Consider the following 25031-nt stretch of genomic DNA (forward strand, 5'->3'; position numbering starts at 1 on the left):
CAATTTTTTTCACAATTATTTCTCCTAATATTATGCTGTGGCAATGGGAAAACTATTCGAAACTTCAGGACTGGGAGAGCTTTCCAGGTCTGGCTGTATATCCTAACCACATTTTGATTCCATATTGACATCCTACAGCTTCATGGCTAGAAGTACACTCCCTACAGGTGTCCCAATGGGACCTTAACTGCACCCACAACATGTACCTCTGCCCAGTTTATCTTAGACTGCTTACACCTGAACTATAAAAAAAAAAAAAAATTATTGAACACCACCACTCATCTACTCCCAGACGAAATGGTCTAATTGACCTAATATTCCAAAATGAATTCTAATTATGCTTCTGGGAGCTCAGTGAGTATCAGCAGAATATCTGTTCTGCCTTGCAAGTTAATAAATTCCCATCCATTTCTTGTTTTCCAAGAACTAAATTTAGCCCTTGCACGTTTCCGCCCACTATGTACTACATCACAGGAATGTGAGATACGAATTAAATTTTAAATCTGTAATTTTTTGAATTATTGGAACAGTATTATTTACAATGGATCTGCCATACACTTCATAAATACATTTTTAGATAAAATTGTGACTGCACTACAGTGCATAATTAAAATAAATTAGACGCTATAGTTCGTTTAATCAGAACTGGAAGCATCACCCTAGCATAAGGCAATGTGAGGACGTCACTAAGCTGTATGACAGCTCCCAATGCCACTACTTTCTCCAACACGGAAGGCCTGTACAGAGCCAGTTGTTCCACTGTCTTGGATCCTTAGTTTGCACCAGAGAAGTAGCTCCATAAATAGTCAGCTTTGAACTCAAAAACATAAAAATACAAAAGAGGAGCTTTCTGTCTTTCCAGGCTCCACACTAACATGCACTGTGCTCCAAAACCACATCCCAGCGACCTGGCCTAGTCACAAAGTGCTGCTTGACAGTTTTTTTAACCGTATCCATGAATCACCAACGTGTAAACTGCAGAGAGATTTACGTGAAGTGAGAGAAACAGACAATCACCACAGTTGTTTTCTGATTCAGTTGACAATATTACTGCCTTGGGACATATGGATTTTGGAATAAACTCAAGAATCTCGGATTTAGGGTCAGATGCAGGAGGAGTGAAGCAATTCACAAAGACAATGTGTTTAGAGTAAGGGGTGTTTCGCTTTCTCTAGCAGCTGGTATTACATTCTCCAAGAGACCTCCACGTCTTCCCAGTGCCTGAGTGACTGTGGATAGTGTGACCGTACCTCAACAAGACTAATGAGGCAAGGAACATGAAGCCACCGCTCAGTCCAACTCACTATGGCAACTGAAGGCAACCGCAGAAAGCTCTCTTTGCATATAAGCAACAGTAAAAGTGATTCCACAAATGTATATTTGTGTGTAAATTTATATTCAGTGCTCCTTCACCGCAAAAAAAAAAAACCAACTGTATCTTTTCTTGACACATACGTTTGTTTTTATAGGGATCACCAAAGAAACCTACAGCCAGTGCAAAGCAGAACTTTGTAACCACCATGCTCTCAGAGACATTAGACTTGTATTACCTGAAACAAATACTGGTCAAAATGGAGATAACGTTTAGACATTTGCTTTAAAGTGTAGCATCCTTTCCACCTGCCAGTGTAGGCCGCAGAAGATACACTCTAGTTAGCATATTACTGACAGGATGATGAGAAAGCTCCTGTCAGACTCTGGCCAGCCGGGTGTTTGAGACAAAACGCACAGCCCCAGCTGACTAGTTAGGGAAAGACTGGTGAGGTACAATTACAGAGGCATATGACAAGCTTTCATGCTTGAGTGACTTGAGAACCAATGACATGGCTTTAAACAGCAATCCTTCCTACCTCCGGTCACAAAACAGCAATAAGTCAACTGATGCACTGTTGTAAAATCATGATTTATTCCTTTGCTTTGAATACATGAGAGTGTGGTATGATGTTCTGGTAGACTACCACAGCAGGTGCACTTGGGGCTGAAACATCTAGGGCCTGCCTTCAGCATGCATAAAATCAATGCTGTAGTTCAGCCTTCCTGGAAAAGCCATCCCCAGCACTTTAATAATTTATAGAAAGACTGAATTAAAAAATTATTTGTACTGAAACTCATACAGCTCCATGCAACTAATAAGAATACATGCAGATGCAGTGACATGTGAGAAAACGGTGCTATACAAGAACATACAGCATGACATTAGGAAAGCTCTTCCTTTCACAGCTAAAGTGAAACAACTAACAGCCACCTCTGTGAAGAGATCAATTCCTTTGTTTCTGTGCTGGTTTTGGCGGGGATAGAGTTAATTTTCTTAATAGTAGCTAGTATGGGGCTATGTTTTGGATTTGTGCTGAAAACAGTGTTGATAATACAGGGATGTCTTCCTTATTGCTGAGCAGCGCTTACACAGAGTCAAGGCCTTTTCTGCTTCTCACCCCACCCCACCAGCGAGGAGGCTGGGGGTGCACAAGGAGTTGGGAGGGGACACAGCCGGGACAGCTGACCCCGACTGACCAAAGGGATATTCCAGACCATATGATGTCATGCTCAGCATATAAAGCTGGGGAAGAAGAAGGAGGCAGGGGGACGTTCAGAGTGATGGTGTTTGTCTTCCCAAGTCACCGTTACACGTGATGGAGCCCTGCTTTCCTGAAGGTGGCTGAACACCTGCCTGCCGATGGGAAGTGGTGAATGAATTCTTTGTTTTGCTTTACTTACATGCACGGCTTTTGCTTTACCTATTAAACTGTCTTTATCTTAACCCACGACTTTTCTCACTTTTACTCTTCCGATTCTCTCCTCTATCCTGCCAAGGGGGGAGTAAGCGAGTGGCTGTGTGGTGCTAAGTTGCTGGTTAGGGTTAAACCACAACAGTTTCATTCATCCTTTCATTTAATCCAAAGCCATATAATTTGTTTCTCTTTCATAGTTTACTGTTCAAAAGTCAGAAATGGTAGTGTTTGCTACAGAGCATAATCCTCAGGCTAGCTGAATCCATCTCACTCTACCACTAAGCCTGAAGCAAGCTGTGAGGTTGGTGATAATCACATTATTAAAGTGGCTGGAAAGTCAAGCTAATAAAAGAACCAATAGTTAGGGCAAATAATGACCCAGAAGCTACAACAGAAAGGAGTGGTGGGAAGTTTCCACTTGTATCTTGGTAGTAATTGGTAGGGCAAGTAGACAAAGATCTCCACCAAAGGAGTTTTTAAAGGGGGTAAAAACACAGAAAATAAATTTAAAGAAAGATGCAAAGAATACATAACAACTGCAAAAATCAGAAGATGCACATAAAACAAAGCCTACTTGGCTGAAATAAAATATAAGCTGACAATTGAACACACCCTCAGGATAAAATGGTACTTATCTTTTTCTTTTTTTTTTTTAATTAAAAAACTCTACTCAACAGCTTGAAATAGGCAACCTTCTTTTCTCTTTCTGTTTTCCTCCAAAGTAAGCCTTCTTTTTAAATATAGCATCATTTTTTCCCCTTTACTTTTCCTTTACTTGAGTATAATGAAAGCATGAAATTTAAAGGGCAGAAAGGCTAGACAAAGAATTCCTGTACACAAGTAAGTGTAGTTTTCCATTCCTGGCCCCCCACAAGAAGGGCAAGGAGAAAGTGAGCAAGGCCTTGAATTATGCCTTTTGTTATCAGCCACTGCCCTGAGATAGTGAACCGAAACAGAGCTAATAACTCAAAGGTGACATCACAACCCAGTCTTCATGAACTGACATAAACACTTGATACTCAGTTAACCCCAAAGATAAGGCACAACTCCCTTAACAGAAAGTTGTGCTTGATAGCACTATTTTTGAACAAATAATCTTTTCAAGTATCAAGCTGTAACTCAGGAATATTAAAACACGACCTTTGCAACACAAAGTACCAGTCTGCTGTGTTTTGTACACAACAGTAAAACAGCACAAAGCTAGCAAATGCTGATTTCCAAATACACTCCATTTGCTTATTTGTATTATATTAAGCAATCCAACATTTTAAAGAATGTTAACTCCGATCATCTTATGCCAAAAACACATTTAATCATTCTTGGCAATTCAATTAAATTCTTACAGGAGATACTGAGAAGTGTTTAATTTACTTTTTAAACTATATTGCTCTGTAAAAAAGCAAGCCTCGCATCAGTCCTGTTCTGTTTATGAAAGAGATTAGCAGGTAGCAGTTCTCACTGAAGTTCCTGATAAGCCAGGTCTATTTTTCTGTTTTATCAGAACTCACTAGTGCAAGTGGAAATTAACCCAGTCCTATATCGAAAGAGGATCCAACATGATGTGGCAATAATTTCATTTAGCTATGACTTAGCTAGTAGACTGAAAAAATAACCAGAAGAGAGTGAAATTGATGTGCTATCTCTTTTTGGACTTCACCTGCAATCTACTGTTTACATTCACAGCCTGGGGACATTCTTCAGGACATCCAAATGCCACTACTAATGTCTGCTATTTCTATCTATCCTTGTCCAGGAGAGTGATATAAATTATTTTCAAGTGAGGACATCATCAAGATGACTATTACTTCATGAAAAGGTTTGGAATAAACAGCTGAATTTTGAACAAAGTTAAAGTTTCTCACAACGAGCATACTATATCTGTTGTTCTGTAATGACTTCCAAAGAGCTTGGTATCTGAACATAGAAATAAGGTGGTTTAGATCAGCGCAGTGTGATTCTGACACCTCCTCCTCTCTTGCCATATCATAGCAACAGAGATCAGCTGAGATGTTCAGCCTAACAAAACCAAGTCTTAAGAGGATCCAAATGTAGGCTGAGAGTACGATTCTAAATCATGTTAAGCAGACAGACACGTGCCCACCTGCAGAATGAATCTTCCACAGGCACAGAGCTGCCATCATGATTCCTATCTCCTCTCTACTGGAGCAGTAAAAGAGGTTTGGCTGGGGCATCATTGGAGCTGGGTTTTTTTATGGGTTGGGGTTTTTTTCTGTTTTGTTTTTTTTTTTAATAATATAGCAAGCTGGGTCCCAGATTGGCAAACTGAAAAAAAAAAAAAAAAAAAGGATTCCATGGTTTTGCTACATCATGTGAACTTCTACTAAGCCAGGTTCTTTAAAAGGGCTTTCCCTTCAAATTCTCTTTGCCCATTTGGGTGGTCTTATTACTGTGTTGTAATGCGCAATTCTTCCCCTAGCCATTTTGGGGGGGGGGGAGCAGGTGCGGGGGGAAGAAAAAAATGTGATAGAACATGGAAATTTCCTAAGATAAAGTAAAATCTTTGGTGGTTAAAAAACATATCATAGACTAGTAATTTGAAGATTGCTTATATTCAATTCAGTATTTATTTTTCTGGTTTTCAGTTGTTCACATGGCCTCTGCTTATATGACCCTGTGTTTCCTTTACTCTCCAATCACCATGGGCTGATGTAGCTCCATATTCTGCAAACCACTGGTAAAGTGCTGTCTTTGTGCATTCCCCTAACTGCAACAGTGACTGCAGATTCAGGGACCCAACACTGTGATGTTTAAAAAAAAAAATAAAAAAATAAAAATAAGGCAGTTATATAATTCCTACTACCACCTAGAATTGTAAAACTTGTCAGCCTTTTATGGTGAATCTTCTGAATCTTCTCTATCTTCAATTTATTTTTGACTCAAACGAATTTAAAGGGGTTTTATCCACTATTTATAACCCAAAAATTCTCACTCCTTACATGCACACCTATGTATTGGAAATCGGCACCTGCAAGTCTTTGAAAATATTGATTTTCAGTACTACATCCAACCTTGTACCTATGTGTTGAAAATAACTGTTCGTTTATTTGGTAGTACAATTAGCAGTGTTCAGGAACATAAAAGTTGATTTTCCACCATAGAAAGCATATTAAACAAAATGTTTTATGCAGTGACAGTCTTGTACTAATGCAAAATTAATCTTGGGAATATTTTCAAAATATAGGATATTTTAAAAACTCGTAAGATTCTGTGAAGAGTAAAACAAAATAACATCTGAATATTTAGGTATACTTTCAAAATGAAACACAACATTCTTTTATTAAGCAGTCTAAGCAGGCATAAGGGGGAAAAAAAAAAAAACATTTTAATGTGGGCAGTAGCCTAAAACCTTTAATAAAAAAATGCTATTTTGAGTTGTACGTTATTATCTGTCTCAAGAGCTGCTCCAAATCAGAGCTATTACAGTATGCACTCCCAAACCACTCTAACAAAGATGAATCTACCTATTACCAGGTTAGGATAGCAGCTATTATTATGGACCTTTGATTTCTTTCAAGTAGCTCCAATGGAATAAGCCACAAGTGAATAATAAAGATCTCATAATAGCCCTTAAGAATTCTTTTTAGGTTAGAAGGTACAGAAATGAACTCAGGAGAGTTAAAGAACTCTCATCTCCTGATAAGAAAAATAATTAACCTGACTTAATGTATCCGAGTAGGTCTTATATAAATCAGACTTTTGTACTTCAAGAGCCAGACTAAAACCATATATCAGAAAAGTATGTAGATATTGTCTTATAAGTACACATGGAACATATCTAAAACCACAAAGGTCTGCAGGTCATTTTGTGAAATGTTCAATATATTCTACTTAAAAGGAGATGTGTGAAGTACTTACAGTGCTTAGTTTGCTAGAGGTAATAATGATTCGTCTCTCATGCAACATACTGGCATAAAGTTGCAGCATGTTGTTCACATCCACAGCAACAAAATATTCAGTGAGGTTTCTCTGTTTAAATAAATAAGATGTTAACAATATAGCAACAGTAGTAGCTAAGTGGAACATTTTATGTATTACTTACAAAATTTTTGTCCAATTAGTAGGTGGGAAAAAAACCCAACCCAAAACTATGAAAGAAATCCCTTTGCATTAAAATTTGTATGCTTTAAGAATAATTGATTGAGTTTTAAAGCCAATGAAAAACTAACTTTGGTCTAAGTTATTAATATTTTGCTCATTTGATTATGCTTGTTAATTTCTATTTGCCCTTTTTTTTTTCCAAATTTTAAAAAATATGAAATTTGGTATTATAGCAATAGTACCATATGCTATTAAGGTAACCATTACTTCCAACCCAGGAACAGATCTTCCACCACTGCAATAACTGTTGTGTCACAGCTACAATAATATAATTGTGCTATTTTGCCAGGCTTTCCCAAAGTCAACACATTTTATTCTACTTCAGGCACAGTAAAACAGTTCGTTGAAAAACACCAAGCTTTTGCTTGAGCTGTATGCACCAGGACATCAAACGTCCAGCAGCACTAGTAGAAGGTACTGGGTCCTTCCTGCAGCCACCTTTCTCACCCCTAATAAGAACCCCGCTCCCATCCCCACTGTGGGGTTTAATGAAAAGCAGTCACCAGCACCTCTTATTTATAGTTCAGACAACACAAAAGTGGGGGAAAAAGAGAAAAAGGCAGTGGGGGGATCTCTGTGTTCCAGCTGAACTTAACAGTATTTCTGCATGGCAGAGTGCCAGAGACATACAAGTTCTGAATAAGCTAAAACAGCTATCAGCAAAAAATGCCTAGGAAAACAGCAAATTTTTGTAAACATTAGAGAATAGGTATGAAAATATACTAATACACCCCACAATTTACAAAACATTTAATTTCACACATTCATTATCGTATCTGCAACCAGAACTCTGACTCATCTCTTCTCAGGAACAACATATTACTGAACATTAATGTAGGAGGTCTGTCAACTATATGCCCCAACCCAAGGATAGAAATCTGAACAGTGGAACTGTTAGGCTATACTGGATGTGGCCAACACATGGCAGCAAGGTAACACACCTCTGAAAAAACAGCGAGGGCAAGACAAGTGGTAAAGGCTTCAGAGTGGGGTGACCCCCCTGACTGCCAGCACACCCCCCCGCCGCGGGGGCCAGGACATGGCGGCTGGCTGCGGCCTCTCCGGCTCAGGGCCCTCCGCAGCCAGGGAGCACGGCATGGGGCAGAGCTGCTGTTCAGCAGCTGCCGGTTTATCTCCTTACAGACTCTACTATGTGAAAAGCTAACTTTAGTTAAAGCCTGGATGATGATCAGAAGGTTGACCTCCTTTTTGGTATATTACAATATTAAATAAAAAAAGATATTGAAAAGACAAACAAAGATCCAATGGACGATGCAGTTTCATGTAAATGCAGAAATGCATTATTAATTCAAAGACACAGAGTATAGAGTTATTCTTGGTCCGTGCTGCATAAAATTTTGAAAGAGATAAAAACAAGAGCTTTAAGGCTACAAACACTCCATTTAGAAAGAAACTGGTCTTTCAAGTGCTACTTTTAACTGGTTGTCAGAGGCTGACGCACCATGATAATTTGAGTCCAATTTACCTCGGACACTCTCTAACGCAATAGTTGTAAATGATATGCTAATTCTGTGTTGCAAAAGCTGTGGTAAAAAGAGTTTGCAATCTTGTACAGACCAATATATCTTTGGGAGACAGTCACAGTTATTTCTGCATTACATCTGAAAAGTTACTGTCCCCGAAACATGTGAATCTTACAACAAAGAACAAGAAAATTAATTTTATTGCTAATTTACTGTAATTACCTCATCTCTTCACTCCCTGCATGTTCTAACCCTCCAGTAGTACCATACTATTTTGATTCATACTGGAAAGATGACACTTTTATAAATGGAGTAAAAAAATAATTATAGAAAGGCACCTTGAAAATTACTTTTCCTTTCTCCCACAGAATCAGAAAAATAAGTCCACAGTGGCACCATCACAAGATCCTCCATCAGCCAGAGGCCCAGAGTGAGCTTCCCCACATTTTCTTCAAGTTGACCACATAACACACCTTCTAACCTCCAAAGATATGTTTTTTTAGAACCCCAAATAATAAGCTAGAACAAGACAACTCTTCAAACTAGAGGAATTCAATCCGTAGGGTGAAATAGATGAAAATAAACATTTAAAACCGAAGCCCTGTCCTGCCCAAAGAGCCCTTGCAACAAGGGTCCTTTTACTCCTCTATCCAGCAACTTTCCGTAGTTTTCTGGGTTGCAACAAGGGCCATGCCATCTCTCCTGGGTCCCCGGCACAGACTCCTTTCCACCACCACAGACATATCCGCAGGCCTCTTCTCGGCTACGAGCACCCTACCGCTCCTCGCCACCCTAGGTTTCCCCAGCTCCGTTTCCTTCCCTCGCCCATCCCGCCCTGCAGCCCAGGAGCCGCTGCCCGCCCGGGACGCAGAGGGGCACAACCTGCCCCCTGCCCCTCGCCCGCAGTGCGGAGGCGGGGAGCAGGCGACCGGCACACCTTCCCCACCGCGCCTCGCCGATGCACCACCGCAGAGGCTGTGAGCACACTTCTGTCACGCTTTCCGCACAAACACCACAGCATCTACCAACAACGAGTTCTGCGGTACTGTGTGATTCTGCACTGTGGTGAACCCCCCAACAGCTTAGCTTTCAGAAGGAAGTTATTATTTGAAAGTGTAAAAATGCACACGTATACATCCAAATTCAATTCCAGATTTAAATGCAAGAGTGGAAAGCAGAAAGTTTTGAAGCTCTTTTATTAGATGTTATCCAGCTAAACACATCATAGAGAACGTGATCTGAGATTTCACATTTGCAATCTACCCACAGCACCATCAAGGATTTAGCATCTACAGAATGCAAGTCTTCATTAAAAAAATCATAATAATAATAATCAGTCCTGGTGCATGGTTACCATCCAAACGTAAGCAGGTATGGCATATTTTCAGAAAGCCTGAAACAATGCCTTCTTACACAAAAAATAACTGCGTATCTTGATAGCTGAATTTGCAGCTTAGCAATGCAATGTTTAAAGGGCAGGTATTCAAATAACACGAGGTGCAGAAGTAGAATATATTTCACATAAATAATCCCAATAAATACAAACAAGCCAAGTAATTATGAACAAAGGGTAGATATAACAGTGGTCAAAAATGCCCTGATAATGCTTTAAAATGCGTTAATGATGAATGCAACAGGAACTACTAGCTAAAGGTTGTAATAATAGACTTCAATCATATTCTAAAAACAGTCTTGGAAAAAAAACATCTCCTATTGATAAAAGCAGAGTTCAGCCCTACCCACAGAATGAGGTTGATACTTCTCCTAAATATTTAAAAAAGAAACTGCATACTTACACTTTCAGGGATTGTTGGCAATCCAGTTATATCAGGAGTAATGAAATACGAGTGCTAATCAATGGGGAAAAATAATTAATAATTTATGCAGACAGAAACGAAAAATTCTTTTTTAAAAAATCCAGCATTTAGGATTTCCAACCCCATCTTTGTTTAACCAAATAGCCATTTTTCCAATAGCATTCTTACCACTACCAGACAAAGAATTAAGCAGATCACGACACAAAATGACAAGCTCTGGTTCAGCACAGCACACAAACCAAGGGAACAAAACGCTGGGCTGCAGTTTTGAAATAACACTGAAATTAAGCCAGCTTTAAATGTTGCCACGAGACTGAGAGTAGCATTGTTTAACTTAAGCATTGATTTAAAAATTGCAACAACAAAAAAAAATGTTAAAGGAAAAAAACGTAAATTTAGAATGGAAAAGGAAAAATCATTCACATGAGAAAATTAATTAGAATAGAAATATTATTACTTGATACACATTCTCTTCTCTTTCCAAACATCTTTGAATCAAAAATGTGCTAACAGAAATGCAAGCTCTGACAGCTTGAGATTCCACAATCATTTATGAAATACATTAGCAATTTTATGCATCTTAGTTTGAGGCCATCTAGGATGTAAATATAAAATGGATTAAACTAAAAACAGATGTAACTTAAATTATTCTTATTAATGCAGTGCTTTTAGTAGTTATCAGACATGGATTTAGCTCAGTAATTTTAAGGTATTTTTGCATATTAGTCTAAATCTTGAAGGACAAAAAAACCTTAAGTGCATACAAAGTAAATGTAATAATTATTGACTTTTTCGCTTTTATTTGTTTTTAACACAATTTTGACATTTTTCAGAGACTTTGTTTTTATAGTGTATTTTAAAGTTATAACTAACAACACAAAGACACAGTTTGTTTTCAAGTCAAACTTGAAAAAGATATACCAAAACATAAAGGAAGTCTATAAGATATTAAATGTGTCTTGTGTTCAAGCAAAAAAAAAAATTTATTAATACTATTAACTCTGTGTAGGAGACTTATTAAACCAGCTTGATACATTTAATAGAAAATTTTCCCCACAAATTAGGTCATTTGGCAATAGTTAAAAATTTAAGAAAAAAAAAATTGGCTTAAAAAAGGCATCCCATAAACATCATAGCACTTGCACAATAAATATCCCAGGTTATTGTTTTGCATCAACAGAGAAAAAAGCTAAGATTTTTTTTCTCTAGTCAGGAACAGGAAAATATTCTGATTAATAGAATGCCTACATTCTTCAGAAGTATAGTGAGAGCAGAAAATGATTTCCTATATGCAATAAGGTCACAGAATATTTATCAAAAGATTTCTGAGTAATGAAGTTAGTAACTTAGAGAAGTAATTATTTATAATTAACAAAGTAATAATATTTCACTCATTAAACAGAAAAGGAAGTCAGAACCATGAGAAGCAAAGACCCATTACTGCAGTCATTAAGAGTCATAAAGCAGCAAAAATAATGTGGTATGGAGTCCTTGCACATCTTTGCGAACTCCCTTAGGAAGATGTACGACCTTGGAAGAGATACTAAATTAATAGCTGCTGTCCTGTATAAAGTTTTCTCTAAAAAGGACACTAGAAAATCCAAGTTTTGTTCATCAATTTAAGGGTTTGATTTTGGCTGCAGTTTTTACGAAAGGATTATGACGCACACACACAGAGCTCTGAAGTTAGATTGATTTAAAAAGAATAGGTACATTAATATTAGACTGCTCTTTTAGGCTAAAGACGGCAGCAGAATTTCCCAAAGGACAGGTATGAATAAGCCTGAATCAAAAGAGATATCCTATAGCAAGTAATTATTTCTTTAATTACAATAGGCTTTAGATAGTCAGTGCCTTTTAAACTCACCGATACAAGACAAGGCTGTTTTTTCAAAACTTGCTCACTTGCAAAAATCATCTCTTGGTTCTTATGCAAGATGAGAGAAAGATTGAAGAATTGACTGTTTAGTTTTCCAACAAAAAGGCCAAAGCTGACTCTAATGCTTGTAATATTCCACATTTCAAATATTGGCTGAAAATATGTTTTATTCTTTGTATTCCTCCCCCATTTGAATTCAGACTTAATTTAACTAGCTTTTCCAACAAAAAAAAAAGGGGGGGGGGGGGGGGAGAAGAAAAATAATTTTTGTTAGCTCTCTATGAGTAAAATAAAAGTGACCCAAATTATATGTAAGCTCAGGTTTCACAGAATGAATGATCAGCCCTCATAAATTTCAGCTGCAGAATATTTGTTACCGGGACCGATAGGTCAGAGTAGAACTTGGTCCCTAACTGGACCAAGGCATTTTGGTGTCCTCCTGACCAAGGATTACTGGGAAACACCATGTATCCAGATACTGGGCGTAATTTATGCATGATTATATGCATGCAATCCTAAGTACCGTTGTGGTCTGCCATCTAAACCCCACTTCAACGTCTATGAGCCTTACCCTGCAGCATACCTGAGTAAACGCAGGGAGGGATCTTTTTAATTCTGCATCATGAAATTTGAACTAGACTCATCCTGGCACAATGAAAAGCCAGCTCATGATGTCATTTCTAAAATGATTTTTCAGACTAACTTCTTTTTAAGTTTATTACTACTGATGGTTCCAGTCTAGCTTATTTATAATATATGAGGAGCAAGAAAGGAACACTGATATAAAAGACTAGGCACACGAAGTTCGAGTTGCAAGTGGGCATAAACATTTCCCTGCTCCCTGTAGCACTGAGCATTACAAAACCAGAGATGCCTGTAGATCCAACAAGCATTCCGATTCAGGCTAACCTAATTCCTTCCTGTTCTGCCTCATCTGAACTCACAATATTTGCTCAACTGTACCTGCAGCCAAGCATTCGGCAAGAGGCCTGCATTTAGATAATCATTGTTCAGCTAAAAAGATTACAAAACTCTTTGATGTAACAAGCTACTGGGAACAAGAGACAATTGAGAAAAAAAATTTTTTTTCAACAGTCAGATAATATTGAAATAAAACCAGCAAGCATCAACTTTACTGCAAGCCATTTGTCATCCCAGTGTTGCCAGCTGTATTCACCACAACATCCATTTCCAGGTTTATCACAACATTCATTTTGAGGTAGGCAAGTTCTACGCAAGATGAACTGCAACACTGATAGCAACAGGCAGTAACACTTTGCAAGAAATGCAAGGAAAAATATCTTTAAAACTTCTCTATGTCCCTCTGAAACACAGTAGGATTTTTGAGGGACTTTATAAAGCATTTTAGGGTTGCCAAATTAGAATTGGTTATAATACTGCAATTAATGATAGCAAAATATTATTTGATATACAGAAGTATTCTTGGCAAAGGTACTATGAATTGAAAAATAACTTGAAAATATTACACTGACAACAGAAAGAAAAAACTTAGCAATAGAAACAATTCTGACTGCAGCCTCAAAAACCAGTACATTGTTCTGGTGAAAAACAACACACAAGACTGGAAGGACTTCCAAATACAGTGGATTAGCACTGTTGAAGGGGGAAAAATACTGGGCCTCTATAGCCTAGTGAAAAAAGCATAACAAGGAATCTGAAATATGACAAATTAAAATAAAATAAAGGCAGCATTATGTTAAGCAGCAAGGGTGAGCAACTACTGGAACGGAAGTGGTAGACTTTCCATTTCTGTACGCCTTCCTAAGAGGGCCAGATGCTTTTCTAGAGTCTGTGCTTACGTTATTCGAAGTATTGGGCTCAATTCTAAAATAAATGAGTTAAAAGTAAGAGGAAATGACACAAATAAGGTCAAGATAAATAAAACAATGATCTTTCAGCATGTGCTTAAGTGAAGCCTTTACAAAATCGCTTCTTTCTGTGCCCTGCAAACTGTGATAAATTCAATCAAGAAACAGTTATTTGCACACAGTTACTTATACGTGCAGTAATTGTACAGATGCTGTGAACATGAGCAATGTCTCGGAGACAGCAGAGGCTCTGTATTGGCTTTACATTTCATGCAGGCTCTACAAATGTATTTAAACATGCGTCCATATGCTATTTCTGTTAAAAACGTGAGGAACTGTAACAGTGACAGGCTCAGTTTTTGACGTTTCTGCGGCAACACCACCTTGCCATACTATCAATGTCCAGCCCACATCATGAAAAGTCAGAGCACAAAAGCAAGGCAGGCATGGACATGTTCTTTCACTTAGATGTGCTGAAAGTTTCATGTAATGCAGTACACTTCTCCTACCATCTTTCCTACAGCATTTTTTGCATGATCAAGCAAAACTAAGAAGGGGAAGGAAGACGGGAAAGAAGCCAGCTTACAGAGATTTTTGTCCAATCCTGCAAGTCTACCTACTCAGACATAAGAGGCAATAAAACAGAGTTAGTGACTCCTGATTCACAGCAGGAGAAACCAAAATTATCTACATGAAACAGCTGGAAGCACAAAAAAGTAGTTCTAGCACTGCCGGATCCCACTGCAGTTTACTTTCTCATCCACAGAGCAAAATTCAAATTTCTGCTTCTTTATGACTATGACTTTAAGAGAACAACAGGAGACAGAGACAAACTCTATTCTGCACGGGGTGGGGTGGGGGGGGGGGAGGTTGTCCAAGCTAGTTAATGATGGGAAGCAACATAAGTTTACTCTTTACAAAGGGTTTGGGTGGTTTTTTTTTGTTTCAACCTTACCTACTATTTTATAGTCAGTAACAGGAGTAGGAGTTAAACAAAGAATACTTACCACACTTAAACTGACTAAAGCATTTGCCTTTGGCACAGGATGGCTATACAATGATTTTAACAAATCATTTGAGTCATTTTCCTATAGGGAATATTTTTAAAAGGTAGTTAATTATTGTATAAAAACTGACTAATTACCATTTACTACACATCAAACTATATATTGACACAGAGACACATATTTCATGAGAAAGACAATTGCAATTCACAGTGAAGTATTTAACTATTAAGTATAAAATTCAGGCCAACTTTGTATCTCAGAAAATGATTGTATCTACAAGTTAAGTCAAACTCTTACATATTTCCCCATATACTCCTTAAATGAATCACATTATTTGCAACTGAAAATAGTGTTAACACGTCTAGCTGGTCTGTGCATCTTGGACATCATCTTCTTAAAACTGTTAGCCATTATATTTGTCTATTCAAAGTTTTACTAAATATGCAGCTACATAGCTATATTGTATACTTTAAAAATGATTCATCAGAGCACATAAAACTGTTAATAAGGTTTACTAAAAAGTACATGCAGGTACCAGGTTTAACTAGGATCCCCCACCTTGATCTCTAAGAGACATTTACTTGGGAAATAGATGTGGCTGGAGTTTTTGTTTGGTTTAGGGTTTTCGTTCAGTTTAGGGTTTTTGTTCATGCAGATTAAATTCTTTTTGTTGTCAAAGTAAAACTAAAACTATCAGTGAGAAGCCAGGGCCAGCTTTTAAACATATTGAGTTTGCAGGAAGCTTCCGCCTCTCCCTGCAAGAATGATGATGTTACTGGGTCTCACACTAGTAAACAAGACTTTGGGTCTAGCTCTTGGTCAGACAAATGGTGCGTGGGCCAGGAGGGAGCAATGTCCTCTAACAGCCTCCTCAGCAACAGATACAGCACTAGGCAATACAACAAAATACTTCCGTACGCTACTAAAACTTTGTGACCCATCAAAACAGTTTTCTCAGCATATAGGAAACAAACTTATAACCCAGCAACTTAAATTGGTTGCAGTAATAGCTGCAATGCCAGAACCAGTGATCAAGAAACAAAGGAGAAGACAATCCCTACCCCTTCTGTCAAATACAACCTTAATAACAATTTTTACTATTACAGTGAAATCAGGGCCAGAACCAAAGTCTCATTATATCATTGATAAGACTGAAATGTATTCCACACTTTAAACACAGCTAATACCAAACTTTCCTACTGCATCTTCTTTTTACATAAAAATCATCATTCTCTGTAGTCCATTTACTATAATGCACAATAATTGCTTATTCTATAGTCCATATATTCTTGAAATGTAAGCTTTTCCAGTCTACAGCATATGGCTGACTATTGATGCTTTTTTTTTTTAATTACAATCTAGTACACTAATATAGTTAAAGCAGAAAGGTATAGCTTTAATGTTCTCAGTAAAGACAGATGCCAGTATTTCCTTTCCTGCATAATCCTGGAATACGTCTAATTGCTCATGAATATGCAAACTAAACTATCATGATTCTTCACCAAATGCTGCAATAGTTGAGATGACAGAATTACGAGAGGTAGTTTTTAGTTAATATGAAGGGTGAAACAGTACATCATATTTTATGCAGTTCTGAAAAAAAGTGTTTGTAACTGATAATCAGATAGTTCCAGAGATCTACAGTTTACAATCAATACATCATACAGATCTCCAGCGATGTGACACTTTGCTCACACTTCACCCAGGACTTGTTTATGCTAAGACTGACACTTTATAAAGGTACGTTCTCAGCAGCTTTTTAAGATTAATGTGGGATTCAAGTGACAGTGGCAGCTGTATGTTCAGATTCTTTGAATTTCAGTATGATGAATGTAAAAACTTGCTTCTAAATCCTACTAAAATTTTAAACTTTTAAACAGTATAGAATCACTTTACAGCACTTCAAATGGTGAATATTATTTCAAGGAAAATATTTTACACAAAGAAACAGAATATCTAAAATTACCTGTTCTTTAGCCAAATAATCTGCCAGGGTATTTAGGAGCTTGTAGTATACCTCAAACCATGGTAGGTAACTAAAACAGGAGTGGAAAAAGCATTTTAATAAAATATCAATGTATTTTTTCCAGTGCTTACAAAATACTACTACAATTAAACTGACTTGCACGTTTTTATAATATTTCTACATATAAATAAAATGCATAAAACTTTTCCCCACAAATTTAATGGTACATCACTGATAGATAGTAGCAAAGCTACATTTCTTTATGCTGGACACCTGCTTGAAGTTCCTTTAAGCATAGATTAGCTCACAATACTGTCACTTCTCATTATTTTAAAGGCACAAAAAATCATTTTAAACATTGCCAAATCACATTCCCATTATCTTTAAATGTCACAGCTTTCAGTAGCTATGTTATTTGCAGTTTTGAAATTCTACGTCCTGTTGTACCTGGTGGACTGTCAGAACTGCTGCTTCCCTGGAGAATGAAACAATTTTACCTGGGCAGACCAGGTACCCCGTATTTGACAAGTGGTGCAATGCTATGCAATAGTATAGATGTCACATTACATGTAAGAATATTGGTCTCCCTATAAAGTCATTTCTATAGACAGAATTAACTTCTAAAAATAAGAGAGCATTCACCAATATTGTAAATACACAGCACATTAATACACGAATACTTAATAGATTTTTAACACAAGTCTGCAGCCCATATGTGTGCAATACTCTCAGTGAGTTAAACAGAATCCAAGACAAATGACATAACTGAAGAGCATGAGAAAAGAAACTCAAACACAGTGGCATCAGTTCCATTTTTTTGTCAGCTATTTACAGAACAGTTACCTTTAACAGTGACATCAGTGACCGCATGCAACAGAACTTTCCATAATCACTATTTAAGCCTCTGATACAGACGTAATAAGTCTGGTAAACTAAATAGTACCAGTATAAATTACTCCTTATTTACAAATTACACACCTTCTCACGTCTGTTAGAATTTTATCACAAAGAACATTACTAAAATGGTAATAGTACGGTTAATCTTAGTTTTTTGAGACTAGAAGGGGGGCTGGGAAGGAAATAAAGCCTGAGATGTTTTTACTACATTTCATACTCATGTATAACAATACTACACACTTTGTTATTCAGTGCAGTGTAAATCCACAGACATACTTTCAATGCATTTCTTAAATGCTTTAGTGCGTGCTGTGGACAGACCTTAAAATTTCAAATTTATATATTTCAGGAAACATGCTAAATGCAACTGAAAAAGCCCAGTATGCAGAACCTAAATGTTTTCCCTGATAGGAAAAGGAAACCTGTTAGGGGAAACCCTGGCTGGTAGAGAAGCCAAGTCTACTTTTGTGCAGTGAGTCCAGTGAAGGGTTATGTTTTCTTTTTAACGCCTCTGTTCTCAGTACGCAGCTGGCAAGGCTTTAGTAACAGATCCCAATTCTTAGGGCAAAGAAAGAGACCAGCAGAAATCTGAACATATAGTTATAGTTATGAGTTTTCTAGCAATCTTAGTTTGCTATCGTTATAAATGCTTAACTGCTGGTTCTTAAAAAAAAACATCAGGAATTTACTCTCGCCAAGCCAAAGACACACAGAGGCAATGATTTCTTTTAGAGCCACTGTGTTAATGTCTTTATCACACTTTACCATACACTGTGCTGGCTATTAATCAAAACTACATCAACCTCTTAATGCTCACAGACTTTTTTAATGCTTGGTATTGTTGACAGTAGTTAAGGTGTGACATTATTGCATTTGCTTTTCAACCTATTCTTATATAATCATAAAATTTACTTCATTGCACCTGTGTAAGGCCACTCACTGCTTACAGGCATGAACGCTGCATGCCCTTGTAAAACGTCCATCATAACAGCACCTAAAACATCTAATCTTTGAGTTTTCTTCCACCTAGGACTCCTATTATCTTCTGAAATCATGTTAACCTGGTTTTACATGTTGCTGAAACGCAGCATAGATAGGCAAACAAAACTGTTCACCACAGCATTCAGAGTACCTGCAAATGTCAGAGCTACTGAACAGTTTTACCAGCCTAGAACTACAGCAGGGATTGGAACACTGTTCTAGCATTTTGTCCACGTCCAGGTACAAGGCAGGTATAAATCGCAAAGTATTTTTATAACACTGGACACACAAATGGGTCAGATCATCTAAAACCTTTCCAGTCTTCAGCTATCACCTCTGCATTAGTAGCGTACATCACCCCAGCATGTTTTGCTGTAGAATACTCTAAAATCTTATCTGATCATTCATTTTTCATAATGAACATTTATGAACAGCATACTATAAAAATAAATGCTCCTACTTCAATAAAACATTAACCGTATTTCTTTCTTACATCTATGATCTCAACTCCCCTCTTACTGTGAAAAGAAAAATTACATGCAATTTTTAAGTCTATGCATAAAAAGGTCAAATTCATTATTTGAAATTAATGAACCCTAGCAGAAAGCCAAGGGAGATTTTTCTTTCACACAGCAAGGCATGCTGACCAGAGTAGTCATACAAGAATTTCTTCCCTTAGCAAAATCAGGCTGACGACACACTTCCATGTCTTCATGTAACAAAACCACAAAAAAAAGCCATTGTAAAAACAGAATACTTGAACATAGTTTAAAAATGCCAGTTTCCTTTCTGAGCTCAAAGACTGGAAAAAAATTTGCTTTAAGCCTTATAACCACAGACATGAGGTTAATGTAATTTCAACATGCCTCTTAAACATGAAAAATTAAGGAAATCAAAACAAGTACTCCCTTACATTATATGGCATGAAACCAAAGGCCACCAAGACCTGTCCCTCTATTTCTTGTCCACATAATCTTCAGTTCTTCAAAAGTATGGTTTAATTGCAAAAGTTTTTGTTGATACTTTTAACTATACTGTTCTTACTGCAATAAAATATTACAAAGATCTGTTGGAAAGCAAAAAAGTTCCCTTTATATTTTTCTTTTATATGTTTGCTAATTGCTATTAATTCAGTATAATAAAGAATTGTTACATTTGTTGTTTTCATAAACAATAAAGAGTGCATTTGTGTGTGTGTGCATATACAATGCAGCTTGCATTCAAAAGTAAACATAAACACAGGTTGTGTTTGTTCATAATAGAGACAGCTATCAGGTGGTATTTTAGATTCTCAATTCAAAGAGCAAGTATAAACTCTTTTTATTTTGTAACATCCTCAAGGCTGTCAAGCAACCTTTTTGTCCTCTTATATCACAGGCTGATTTTGCAAGCACATGCGTTAATAATCCTATTAATTTATTTGGACTACTCTAGTAAATAGATTTATTCATAGATGAACATTCCCATGATATAGGCTTTACATCTTTATCCAGTACATCGTATTGGATAAAGCACTGTACATAGAATCATAGAATCGTTTAGGTTGGAAAGGACCTTTAAGGTCATTGAGTCCAACTGTTAACCTAGCACTGCCAAGTCCACCACTAAACCATGTCCTTAAACGCCACATCTACACCTCTCTTAAATACTTCCAGGGATGGTGACTCCACCGCTTCCCTGGGCAGCCTGTTCCAATGCTCGACAACCCTTTTCGTGAAGAAATTTTTCCTAGTATCCAATCTAAACCTCCCCTGGTGCAACTTGAGGCCGTTTCCTCTTGTCCTGTCACTTGTTACTTGGGACAAGAGACCAACACCCACCTCGCTACAACCTCCTTTCAGGTAGTTGTAGAGAGCGATAAGGTCTCCCCCCAGCCTCCTTTTCTGCAGGCTAAACAACCCCAGTTCCCTCAGCCGCTCCTCATCAGACTTGTGCTCTAGACCTTTCACCAGCTTCGTTGCCCTTCTCTGGACACGCTCCAGCACCTCAATGTCTTTCTCGTAGCGAGGGGCCCAAAACTGAACACAGTATTTGAGGTGCGGCCTAACCAGTGCAGAGTAGAGGGGGATGATCGCTTCCCTAGTCCTGCTGGCCACACTATTTCTGACACAAGCCAGGATGCTATCGGCCTTCTTGGCCACCTGGGCACACTGCTGGCTCCTATTCAGCCGCCTGTCAACCAACGCTTCCAGGTCCTTTTCTGCCAGGCAGCTTTCCAGCCACCCTTCTGCAAGCCTGCAGCGTTGCATGGGGTTGTTGTGACCCAAGCGCAGGACCCAGCACTTAGCCTTTTTGGCTTGTATAGCACTTGCTTGTGCGATAGCTAAAAAACAGAAGCATTACAGGTAAAAGAATCTTCTTAGCTTATCCTGTTAGCAAATCTTGCAAAATTATTTAATCTTTGTTTAGCACAGAACAACTAGTCTATGTACAGAAAAGTCATCCAGCACACAAATGTCCATCAACATCTGTTAGGTTGGGTAACAATTTTTTTCAAGTCAGTACAGAAATGCACTGTCTGCAAAAAATAGTTTTGAAACGGCTGAACTTAACAGGAGACCTGTAATACATTACTCCTAACTCAAAACTGTCACACTAATATGTACCTTAACAACAGATAAAATTGAAGTCCATTACTAGAAAGACCTTACCATGATACTTGTATTCATAAAATTATTTATGAGCAGTGCATTTCATAATTAATTAGCTGTCTTATGAAAACGTCAAAAGGTTATCAATGAAGCCCCTTCACAGTAGATAAACAGAGGAAAAACAGGGCTTTAATTTTCGATTTTAATGTATTTAGAAGCCTAAACTTCAAATAAAAATAATTTAGGTTCTTAAACTATGAAACCATTATTGGTTTCTTGTTTATTTTTCTTTAATTGTACACATTGTCTTTACATTCCTCATGTTACAATCAATAACTGTTTGAGAAATAAACATACAAGACAAACATACAACAACCTCCAGCAACATACAACAATTTATCTAAAGTTGCCACAAAACATTTCTCCCATAATAAAGAAAAACATCAAAATATACACAATATTGTTTTAATAGATATATATTCCCTGGTTGAGAATACAGTGGTCTTTATTTAAAAATACAGCCACTGCCTGTCATGAAAGCAAGAGCCCAAGATATTTCATGGTTAATTAAAAACGTACTTAGCATTTTCTTTTAATCCAAATGAGCCACAAGGCAGGAGCTCAGACTTTTATTCAAAGTCACGCATAACCCTTGTTGCCGTAAGGAGTCTTCCACCTCACTGGTGCTTCTACTATAGCTCTGATAAAACTTTTACATTCATGAGTCAAAGGTTAAATAAAGGAGAGGAAATGTTTTCTGTCAAACAGTCAGGTAACCACTAACAGTCCTGAACTATCAGCAGGAATCTAACTTCTAGTAATCAAATAAAACTAAGGAAACTGCCTTTCCGTAGCTAAATGTCTAATGTCTAGGGGCTACTTTTCTGTCTGGAAAATTGACACAAAATGTGTAAAATTGAAACATTCTGCTTCTAAGGGATTTGCCTAAAGGAAGAGTGAGAAAGCTTCAAGCGTGGTCTGAACTGAAGAACTACAAAGGCTTACCACATAAACCTGTCTTCCTTATTAGAGCATTTCATTTGGAAACGTAGGTGACAATTTTACAGTCATAAAATTAATGAAATTAAGACTGAGCATTTTAATGATGCATTTTGTGTTCCTCTGGATACAAAAGGTCAACCTCAGAGTCCATCAACAGCTTCAAGATTTTTAACAAAACAAATTTCAGTCAAATTATTTCCACTTTGTACTAAAACCACTCAGGCAATTCAAAAACAATTTCATGTAAACCCAGAGAGTATTATTTCTACTGCAAACAGCAGTGATATTTAGAAACAATATCCAGAAGAATTAAGTCTCCTTCTATCACTCAAAAGTGAACGCTGAAGTTTCTACTGTGCCACTTCACATCTCAACTGGCAAAATCATTATTTAAATTAAAATATAAAAAGTAAAACTAGAAGAAAAGTTCCAGCATAGTATATGAGCACAACAAGGTATATTACAGTATTCCTATTGTGGTACCCCTCGTTCTTACGGGGCTGCATTAGCTCAACAGTTTGTGGAGAGGGATGAGGTGACACAGCAGGATTCACACTGAGAGCTTCACAGAGCAGCTGTGCAGTTTAAAGAAAAAAACAAAACAAAACTTGCAAAGGAATCACACAAAACTTCTGGAGAATAATCCAAGATTAATTTTCTCATTTTACTATGGTTTTGCACTTACTGGCTCTTTGAATTTGGCAACTGCAGTCAAGCTCTGTATGAACATTTTAGACAATACTGTATCACAATTAAGTTCTTCAAACAAAAATGCCTGAGATAGCTACCTTGGTGGATTTTTATTTCACTGTATAAACATACAGAGAACTTGAACAAAACATTCTGATTTGGGAGAAAATTCCGTTTACACAATTCATATACATGTGTATATAAAACGTAAAAAAACCCATAAAACTTACAGAATAATTTTATATGTACAAGTATCTTTTCTGTTTCAAACTACACAGTTTAAAGCAGGACGAGGTGGCTGCAAATTCAGAGACGATTTCCTTTAATTAGTGTTTCAGATGAAGAAAGAATTATAGAGAGAAGTCCCATAAACCACAAGACTTTAATCTTACAAGCAGCTTTAGGTTGTTGGTGTAAAACCTGAGGACAAGCAGCCTTTTCGTCAGTTTTCAGTCAAGAATCCCATTCAGCAGTTCAAATCCTATCTCTTTAGCAGCCCTGGCGTAAGCTAACACATGGCCTGGTACCATCCACAAAAGACATTCACAACAGAAAAGTTGTGTCCTGTTCCCCACTCATGAGCCTACCCAAATTTCTATAGTATTTCCTTCTCATCATTGGCTTCTTCCTGCTCTTCTTTTCAGAGATGCTGACTTAGATTTTAGTTATTTATGACCATTTCACTCAGTTAATTTTTCTGTATTTGACTATCTCTAGTTGTCTTTCTTAAAGCCCCAGTCAGCAATCTTAATATACTCCTTTTGAGGCGATACACATATACGTGCATATGTAGATGTGTAGTTAGACATGGTATTTATGTACATCTGCATTTGTGTGTTTACATAAAAATCTATGACTATTGTGTACATATCTGTGACAGACAAGTAGTTTGAATTGCTCATACATCAGATTTATTATGTGTATATACGCACAGTGAATATAAATTTATGTTATTTTGGAAGAGAGCGAGTGTGAACATGCATACACACTCTTTATATATAAAAAGACAGCATTATTTGTTAAGATTTCTTTTATTTTGATTAATTTAAGATCAAAAAACATGGACAAGGAAGAGCCAGATAAAATGCCAAAAGAAATCTGCTAGTGAGTCTTCTTGCACTTGGTCACTTCTAATGAATCTTGGATTCAGAGCAGAAACCAGACTGGATACTAGAACGTATCAGATAGAAATACTGATGCATTCTTTCTGTCTGAGCTAAACACAACAAACACACAAATTGGAGAGAAACAGACTAGCAAGCTAGAAGTACGATGCTATGAAGCTAGTGCTGTTACGCATTCAGCTATGCATTGTAAATTTGAAATTGTCACAATAAAAGCAATAAAGGCAATGCTGTGGTTACGGTTCGGTGAAAAATTATAGCTTGCCACTTTTCATTTTCCTAGTTATTTCTACCAAGTAACAGACGGTTGACTGATGTTTAGCTGATGTATGTCTGTGGGGAAATGTTAAAAGAAATACCGAAGTTTACACCAGCTGAAAATTTGTGTCCTTTGCTTTGCAGCACTACGTATAGTATATAAACATGCGTACTTGAGTGCGCGTAACTGATTATACTTTTGTTGTTATAGCATTAGAAGCCAGACAGACAATGTCAGGAGTACAAGTAAAAAATTTTGTTTCTAGCTTGATGAGCGAAAGAAAAGGTTAACTCAGAGAAAAGAGCTAAAAGCATACACATACTTTCTCACTCTGGGCCTTAACAAGATATATCAACCAAAGGTATCACAGAGAAAAGTGTTAAGTATTATATACTCCAAAATCCTAAGAATTAAATCTTTCTGAAGCATTATTAAAGAAATATTGTCAGGATCACAGAAAGTCAATTAGTTTCCAGAATAAAATCTTTTCCTTTTGCTATTTTCATTATATGGTAGTAATTATTATTTTTTGCAATATTTATAGCAAATACTTATTTTTAAATTACTTGCCAAAAAACATCCATTGTACTGGCTCTCAACATTAGTTTGGAATCTGTTTAAAAGCTCACAAAAGTCTTGATGTGATATTTCCAATAA

The 25031-nt window shown here is 37.1% G+C and overlaps 1 protein-coding gene across 2 annotated transcripts in view; it reads right to left on the minus strand.

Moving 5' to 3' along the window:
- DENND1B (DENN domain containing 1B) overlaps positions 1 to 25031 on the minus strand; it is a 165864-nt gene that overhangs the window by 66008 nt on the left and 74825 nt on the right. For both annotated transcript variants that reach the window (XM_050901330.1, XM_050901331.1), the window contains exons 6-10: positions 16831 to 16900; positions 14865 to 14945; positions 12017 to 12076; positions 10129 to 10182; positions 6606 to 6716 (exon numbers count right to left, since the gene is read on the minus strand). In XM_050901330.1, the coding sequence (XP_050757287.1) occupies positions 6606 to 6716; positions 10129 to 10182; positions 12017 to 12076; positions 14865 to 14945; positions 16831 to 16900 (376 nt within the window). The remainder of the gene's footprint in view (positions 1 to 6605; positions 6717 to 10128; positions 10183 to 12016; positions 12077 to 14864; positions 14946 to 16830; positions 16901 to 25031) is intronic.

The sequence above is a fragment of the Gymnogyps californianus genome, chromosome 8 (genome assembly GCF_018139145.2).
Source record: "Gymnogyps californianus isolate 813 chromosome 8, ASM1813914v2, whole genome shotgun sequence".
NCBI lineage: Eukaryota > Metazoa > Chordata > Aves > Accipitriformes > Cathartidae > Gymnogyps > Gymnogyps californianus.